The sequence below is a fragment of the Zingiber officinale genome, chromosome 1A (assembly GCF_018446385.1).
Source record: "Zingiber officinale cultivar Zhangliang chromosome 1A, Zo_v1.1, whole genome shotgun sequence".
In the NCBI taxonomy this organism is placed as follows: domain Eukaryota; kingdom Viridiplantae; phylum Streptophyta; class Magnoliopsida; order Zingiberales; family Zingiberaceae; genus Zingiber; species Zingiber officinale.
In genome coordinates, this window is record NC_055987.1 from 54,602,567 (window position 1) to 54,611,439 (window position 8,873).

The 8,873-nt window shown below is 38.2% G+C and overlaps 2 protein-coding genes across 2 annotated transcripts; both read left to right on the forward strand.

Moving 5' to 3' along the window:
- The first annotated feature begins 7,079 nt into the window (after positions 1 to 7,079).
- Positions 7,080 to 7,845, forward strand: LOC122003869 (protein argonaute 1D-like). Its single transcript, XM_042558856.1, has 4 exons — positions 7,080 to 7,180; positions 7,257 to 7,451; positions 7,522 to 7,671; positions 7,761 to 7,845. The coding sequence occupies exons 2-4, from the start codon at positions 7,354 to 7,356 to the stop codon at positions 7,828 to 7,830; spliced, it is 318 nt and encodes a 105-aa protein (XP_042414790.1). The 5' UTR covers positions 7,080 to 7,180; positions 7,257 to 7,353; the 3' UTR covers positions 7,831 to 7,845.
- A 231-nt stretch (positions 7,846 to 8,076) lies between these two features.
- Positions 8,077 to 8,639, forward strand: LOC121997987 (40S ribosomal protein S7-like). Its single transcript, XM_042552694.1, has 4 exons — positions 8,077 to 8,151; positions 8,233 to 8,306; positions 8,405 to 8,528; positions 8,586 to 8,639. The coding sequence occupies exons 1-4, from the start codon at positions 8,077 to 8,079 to the stop codon at positions 8,637 to 8,639; spliced, it is 327 nt and encodes a 108-aa protein (XP_042408628.1).
- The last annotated feature ends 234 nt before the right edge of the window (positions 8,640 to 8,873 follow it).

Sequence of the window (8,873 nt, forward strand, 5' to 3'; positions counted from 1 at the left end):
GACCCTTTCTCTTTCGGTACTGACCAGCTCTGGACATAGGCGTGCTAATCGGTTAAATTTCTTCACGGCCTCATTCACTAATAGGTCACCTTGCCGAAACTCGGTGAACTCATCGTAGTGTTTATTGGTCACCCGCATATGGAAGAACTCTTCAAGGAATTCAGTCTCGAAGTCTGTCCATCTCATCTGATTCACCTGTCTCTTTGCTTTGACTCGGTCCCACCACATTCTGGCATCGCCTGTAAGGCAAAATGATACACACTTAACCTTCTCGTGTTCGGGCCAATCTAAAAGCTCCACGATGCTTTCCACAGTCTTAAGCCACGCCTGAGCATCCCATGGCTCACAGTTTCCGGAGAAGGCTTCTGGCTTCAACCTCTGCCACTGAATCAGATATGCCTCTTGTCGGACCACTGGAATAGGAACTACCGGTGGTACCAGTGCCGGAGGTACTGGTACAGCCGCAGGTATAATAGGTATCGCATTTGGGTTCCCTGGTGGTGTAACAGGATTCCCTTGCTGATTCATCAATGCAGTGATCGTTTGTTGCTGTTACGTGACCTGACGCTGGAGCTCGGTAATCACATGCATCAGATCGGGTGGAGGTACCGTCTCATTTGCTCGGGTAGTTCGTGTTCTAACCATGCTTTATCTTAAATAATCACAATAAGCTAATATAAGTTATCATTGTTCATAACCAGACAACCCTAAGGTTGTTATTGTTCCTAATCTACCATCATATATATCTAAGCTAAAAATGTGATAACTAAATAAATAAGATAATAAGCATGCATATTATCAAACATCATAAAGAAATAGATCAAGCATAAATATCACATCAAAATAAAATTTAAGCATAAAATTCTTACTTGGAGCGGCAGGATAAAGGCTTGATGTGTGTGTAGTGGAAGGTAAACCTCGCTCTGATACCAACTTGTAACACCCACCCCGGAGGGACGGACGTCACTGAAACATAGACATCAATTATACTAATGCATATGGATTCATGGCAGCGGAAGACTTATTTAAATCTTTTTTTTTTCTTTTATCATATGCATTTAGTTTACTTATCATGGCATGTGAATCAAAGCATAATGAACATTATCATCATATCATCATATTCTAACATGAGTAAAATATCATAAGTGTATGAAATACTAGCTGAAATCATCATCATAAGCATAGGTCCAACATTGTTCACATGCATAACTTAGATAATTCAAAGAAACTTAAATAGATCTATCCACCAGCACTTCCACACACATCTTCCTTGCCTTTCCTGCTCTGCTCCCCTTAAACAATCCATTCCTTGCCTTTATCTGCAGTATAAGGAAAACGTGTAGCTATAAGCCAAAGGCTTAGTGAGATCCTTGCCTACCCATAAATCCGAAAAACACATAACATAACATAACATGTAGAAAACATAGCATAGCATAACATAGCATGGAGAGTCATAACATAGAACATATCTTATCATGTAAAAACCATAACAACTCATAGCATAACATGAGAGAAAGCAGAACATAATATATCATATCACATAAGGAGCATAACATATCAAAGTATATCATGTGAGTGCATATCATGATTCATATCACATTCTGTAAGCACATATCATGAAGCCTATCATGTCATGTAAACATGTATCATAACTCATACCTGTTCATAAGGGTGCATAAACATAATTTCATAAATATGTGCATGTAGATGCAATATGTATATTTTTAAAACATGTATCATGGAATGCACATATGCATCATGCTTCTTTCAAAACATATAGTATACATACTTGAATATCATATCATCATCATCATGAGAAGGGCCCTGGCTTGTACCACATGTAAACATAAATGCGCACAATCCCTAGGACAGGGTAGCTAGCCCCGAACCTACTAGGGATCTAGGTCCGTTCATAGTCCGTCGACCTAGGGGCGTACTGAGGAGCCCATCCCTTAACGAGGTCCGTTCATAGTCCGTCGACCCCGGGGCGCTTATGGAGCCCACCCTTGGTACAAGCCATACAAGGTAAAATATCATGCATATCATATCTCATCATATCATACATGTCATAATTCTTGTCATATCATTAAGAGAGCTCTTGATCCCAACTTAAGGGAAGCATCTCTTTACCATAGCATGAAGAGTGCTCTTGATCCCAACTTAAGGGAAGCAACTCTTTTCCATAACATGAAGAGTGCTCTTGGTCCCAGCTTAAGGGAAGCAACTCTTTAGGCTTTTCTTCTTACATAAGCCATTCATACATGCATTATGAAACATAACATGTTCTTATCATAACATAAAGCATAACATGTCATTTTCATATCATCAAACATGGCATATCATCTCATGAACTTAGCATACATATCATGAACATGGCATATCATATCATGAGTCTAGCATATCATATCATTAACATGGCATATCATGTCATAAGTCTATCATGTCATATCATAAACATGGCACATCTTATCATAAGACATAGAAATGCAACATATCATAAAGCATGAAAGCTTACTCCACTTATATATCAAAGACTACATATCATGAAAATGCCTAAGCATGTTTGGTTAGGTTTAAACTCTTTCCTAACCCAATTTATCCATCTTGGCCGAACCATATCAGTAGGTTTCATCCTCATTTCATTCCATATTAAGCATAGAACTTACCCACATAACATGTAAAACTTAGTCTGAGCACATACAAGGTAATATACTTCATGAATAAACATGTTTGAGTTCAAAACTCTAACCTTAACCCATTTATCTCAATTTGGACAAAACATATCAGTAGGGTTCTTATATCATTTGGTTCCATATGAAGCATAAAACTTATCCACATAGCATGTAAACTTGATCTAAGCACATACAAGGCATTGTACTTCATGAATAAGCATGTTTGAGTTCAAAACTCTAACCTTAACCCATTTATCTCAATTTGGACAAAACATATCAGTAGGGTTCTTATATCATTTGGTTCCATATGAAGCATAAAACTTATCCACATAGCATGTAAACTTGATCTAAGCACATACAAGGCATTGTACTTCATGAATAAGCATGTTTGAGATCAAAACTCTAACTCTAACCCATTTATTTCAATTTGGCCGAAACATATCAGTAGGATTTCATATCATTCTACTCCATAAGAAGCATAAGTCTTAAACATGTAACATGCACATTTAATCTAAGTTCCTATAGAGCATAGTACAAGTACCTACAAGGAACCATACTTCATGAATAAGCCTATTTGAGTTCAAACCTCTAACCCTAACGCTTTTATTTTCATTTGGCCGAAACATATCAGTAGGGTTTCATGTCTTTTTATTCCTTAGGAAGCATAAAACTTAAACATGTAGCATGCACATTTAATCTAAGTACCTATAGAATATTGTACAAGTACTTACAAGGAACCATACTTCATGAATAAGCCTATTTGAGTTCAAAACTCTAACCCTAACCCTTTTATTTTCATTTGGCCGAAACATATCAGTAGGGTTTCATGTCTTTTTATCCCTTAGGAAGCATAAAACTTAAACATGTAGCATGCACATTTAATCTAAGTACCTATAGAATATTGTACAAGTACTTACAAGGAACCATACTTCATGAATAAGCCTATTTGAGCTCAAAACTATAACCCTAACCCTTTTATTTTCATTTGGCCGAATCATATCAGTAGAGTTACATATCATTTTATTCCATAAGAAGCATAAAACTTAAACTTATAACAAGCCCATTTAATCTAAGTGCCTACAAGGTATTGTACTTCATGTTCTAAGCATATTTGAGTTCAAAAACTTAAACCCTAACCCATTTATTCAATTTGGCCAACCATATCAGTAGGGTTTACTACCATTTCATTCCATATGAAGCATAAAAACCTTAGTTATAAACATGTAAAAATTCATACATCACAAAGAGGTACAACTAGTATGGTTTCTAACTAAAATTCTTGACCTAAAGCCTTATAATCAATTTGGCAGAACCATATAGATAGGTTTCTCTTTTTTTTTTTCTTCACAACATGAAGAATGAAAACTAAACTAACAACATATGAAATTCATATATCATAGAGTAGAAATTTAAGCATGTGATCAAGGAAAAACTTGTTCTAGATCCTTTCTTCCATCCTTGGCCGAATCATGCAACAAGTTCTAAATTTCTTTTTTTTTTTTTGACATGAAGCATCTCTTATCACTTGTTAACCCTAAGTGACTACCTATTCTTTATCTTGACCATCTTCTTTCAAGAAAAGTTTTAGAGTTTCGAAAGAGAAAAACATTCTAAAAACCGAAGCTACTTGTACTGCAGTGAGGGGATACTCACATCCTTGCGCTTGTTTTCCTTAGAGATTTAACCTTTTGTTGTGGATCCTTCCTAGAGAGGGGAAGCTTCCTTGCTCCTTGGTCTCGGCAAGAAGAAGGAATGGGTGAAGAAGGGGGCACGGTGAAGGAGGAAGGAGTAAGAGAGTGAATGAGAAAAATGCCAACTCATTTTAATTTCTTCCTTTTATTCATCATGAGAGGAGGAAGGAAAAATATATTTTTCTTCCTCCTTTCTTTTACTCTCTTCATAATTAAGAAAAGTCTAGATACATCCCTTCTTGGTGAGTAAGAAAGGAATATTCTAGAGCATCTCTTCATTAGAGAGGGAGAAGACAACTCTCACTTCTCCTTCTAAGAGAAGAGCCTTTTCTTCTTACATTTAATTATGGTTTCCCTCTCTTTCCTAACAATAATTTCTCTTGGTCTAGTGGTTATCTTATTCAGGTATCTAATGAGAGATCTAGAGTTCAAGTCCTAGACCTTATGTATTTTTATTTCTATTTTATTTATTTAAGTGTTCAGCTGGGAGCAAAAATTCAACTAAAGCATATATATTTTTCTTTATTCTTTATTCATGATAGAATATTCTAGAATTTTGCTAAGGACCCTATGGGTGTTACAATTATTGGGCTTGTTAGGAAAGTATATTTAGATCTATGGTTTATCTCAAACTTTGATTCAAATTTCGACTCAAACTTGATTTCATATTCGGTCTTAGCCGCTTGTTCTATTTTATTTCTATTTTATTTATTTAAGTGTTCGGCTGGGAGCAAAAATTCAACTAAAGCATATATATTTTTCTTTATTCTTTATTCATGATAGAATATTCTAGAATTTTGCTAAGGACCCTATGGGTGTTACAATTATTGGGCTTGTTAGGAAAGTATATTTAGATCTATGGTTTATCTCAAACTTTGATTCAAATTTCGACTCAAACTTGATTTCATATTCGGTCTTAGCCGCTTGTTCTATTGCCGGTTGTGATAGGAGGAAGGATTGAGCTTATTCTTCCTCTTTTGATTCCTCTGATGATCATTGTAACACCCGAAAATTCTCAAAAACTATATTAGAAATATTCTATAATTATTCTGGAATTTTTAGATATTTTTCCGGAATTTTTAGGATAGCGGAAGTAGCAAAAATAAATAGAAAACGAAAATAGCTTACGCGGGAATTGAACCCGAGACGTAGCGAACCCTATGACTTATAGATAGCTTTAGTAAACCAAGTGAACCCAGCAGGGCCGTGCTGAAAGAAAAGGGAGGAAATTAAATTTATATTAGAGTTGGGTGAAATTACCCACTTAATATAAATAGAAAATTTAAGTGGGGTTTGGTTTATTTTGTTTGGTTCGGCAATTTCTCCTCCACTCCAACCCTCACCGCCGACGCCCCTTCTCCCTCCTCTTTTTCTCTCGGCGCACCAAGCCTAGGGCCCTAGGAGCACCTCCCAGCAACACCAAGTGCACGAGGACGCTCCCCTCCGCGAGAGGAACGCATAGACGCGAGAAGATCGTCGAAAGGATCGTCTCCTCCGGAGACCTAGCGATTTGAATCGTAAGAAATTACGAACAGGAGGTAAGAAACCCCTCACCTGCAGTATAAGTAGCTTCGTGTGAATTCCATGTATTAGTTTAGTAATATGTAGACTACCGACACAAAGGATGCGAATTAGCGCATACCAAATGTTCGTTTTAGTTGTTTGGCACAGAAAAATGCAACTTAGGCATTTTAGTAGCTTAGATAAATGCAGTAGCAGCATTTTATAGTTTATTTAGTCTTGCTCCAGCTTTTACAGGACTAGATGTCCAATGGGTAGGCTCCCACAGTTGCCTCACTACAACAAATTTGTTAAAAGACAACACTATAAAGACAACGGTTTTTGAGGGAACTGTTGTTAATTTGACAAAAGACAACGGTTTTTGACGAAACCGTTGTCTTTTAGCTCTAAAGAAAAACAAAAGACAACGGTTTTTGTAAAAACCGTTGTCGTTGAGTGAATTGTTTTATAATCAACAACACATTTTACAATGATTTCCTAAAACCGTTGTTTTTAAGCACATTTTTTAGAGGATTACACATTTTACAACGGTTTTTAAACCGTTGTAAACCTAATTCTTTTGTTCCATTGCCCTGGTTTAATGTCTTCCCCTCTCCAAAATATATTTTGGCGCGTGTTTTCCCTCCCTTAGTCTTCGGGAACCCTAGGCAACTGTGTCTTTCTCCTCTCCTCATCCCGTGATCTCTTCACGTTCCCTCTCCTCACACAATCTCCTCTTCCCGATCTCCTCACATAATCTTCTCCACTCCTCACACGTTTTTGCCTTCCACCCCTTTGCACGAACCCCTCTCCTCAAAACTCCTCTCTGGCTAAACCTCTCTCGCAGACTCTCACCAGCATCTTTTGGTTTGTTGCTATTCCTTCTCCCATACGAGCCTGTCTCTCGCAATGTCCGGCGAACGAGGAGCATATGGAGGTGGTCGCCGTGGTGGTGGATGGGGTGGTCGGGGTCCTGTTGATGACGGCAGATCGCGTGGTGGCGGAGGAAGGGGTGGGTATGCTCCGGCTCCTCACTCTCAGGAATCGTCGATGACTCCGTCCGCATCGTACCGTCCTTCACCACCGGCCACAACAGCAGATTCGCCTTCGTCCTCTTCTATCGGCGAAGAACTCCGGCATCTCACGATCGCCGAGCCCACGAAGGAGCAGACTCCTCAGCCGGCGGCGCCTCCGGCCTCTAGCAAGGGTTTGAGGCATCCGGCTCGGCTGGATTTCGGCACCGTCGGAAGGTCGTGCTTAGTTAGGGCTAACCATTTCCTTGTCGAGATTGCCGACAATACTCTTTTCCACTATGATGTAAGTTTCTATGTTTCTCTTTTGTTATGCATCGTTCTTCCCATTTGATGGAGAATACCTTGTTCTGAACTTGTAGGTGAGTATAGTGCCCGAATCAGTGTCCAGAGCTACCAATAGAAAAATCATCTCTGAGCTTGTCAAGGTGCATAAGGATAAAGCCTTTGGGAAGGAGAATGCCAGCTTATGATGGAAGGAAGAGCCTGTATATGGCTGGTACTTTTCCTTTTGAGTCAAAGGAGTTCACGGTTTCACTGCCTGAAAATGATGGAAGGTACTGTTTCTCAACTGAAGCTTTATGCTGACCGTATCTGTTAAAATCGTGTGGTTTTCCTCTTCTTCAGGAAGGCCAAGGATTTTAGAGTGATTATTAAGCTTGCTGGAAACACAAGCATACACAACCTGAAGGAGTTTTTAGCTGGTCGACAGATTGAGGCACCTCAAGAAGTCATTCAAGCCCTTGATATTGTTCTTAGGGAGTCTCCATCTACCAAGTACTTCTGTTTCCTTTTATTTCTGTACAATTTTCTCAAGTACTATATTATTGTTAATATTATTTTCGTTGCAACTTGTTCTGCTTCAGGTATACTTCGGTAGCACGGTCCTTCTTTTCCCCGAGCTTTGGGCATCGGGCACCCATTGGAAAGGCTTAGAATGCTGGAGGGGCTACTATCAAAGCCTTCGACCAACACAAATGGGCTTGTCTTTGAACAAAGGTAAGTCTTGCTGGAAGTGTTCTTTGGTTTATCTGTTTTGAGGAAACTATCAATTCATCTAGGCTATATTCCATTATCAAAAGTTTCAAGTTCCAATGTTTAAATGTAATTGGGTTGAGAATAATAAAGTTTCAAATTATCTCGGATTTCATTCTTTTGCAGACCTAGTAAGTATTAGGAAAAATGTTTACCACGAGCAAGAAGATCCTAAAGGATAAGGGTGCAGAACCGACTGAGTTGGAAGACACTGTGGCTCAGGCTAGTTGCCTTCATCTTTCATATCGCATTGTTCTGATATTTTGGTTGAGATCCCAATTGAACTGTTCATATTCATAGCAGGCATTCTTTGATCTGGAGAATGCGAACCAGGAGTTGAAGAGTGACTTGAAGGATCTTTACATTAATTCAGCAGTGTAAGTTTGTTATGTCAATCATGTTGGCGTTTCCAAATTTTGTTTTGTGAATTTACAGATAATGCTTATTTTATTTAAGTTTTATGGTTTTGGTATAGGCAAATCGATATGCCTGGCAATAGGAAAGCTGTTGTTATTCACATTCCATACAGGCTGCGAAAAGCCTACAAAAAGATTCATGTTAGGCTGGTTAGAGAACTGGAAAAGAAGTTCAGTGGGAAGGTAAATAGTATTAAGACACTTCATTTCAATTAATCGTGTGCAAGTCTTTGATTGCAGTTAAGTCTATTAATTGAAGATGTTTATGTCAAATTGACTAACTATAAGATTTGACATTGAAAACTAATATATACACTTTTGACTGGTAGCCATTTAGCTTGTATGTCGCTATTGCAAACATTTGTTGGTGATATTTAAATGTATTTGCAAACTTTCATTATTCCGTTCAATGCCGACAGGCCAATTCTATTGGTGCGATCGGAGTTGGCAGAATGTATACAAGATCATATTTATGAATAGGTGCGTTCAAGTTTATGTAAGTTCATTACCTTGTTTTAGCTAAAGTTT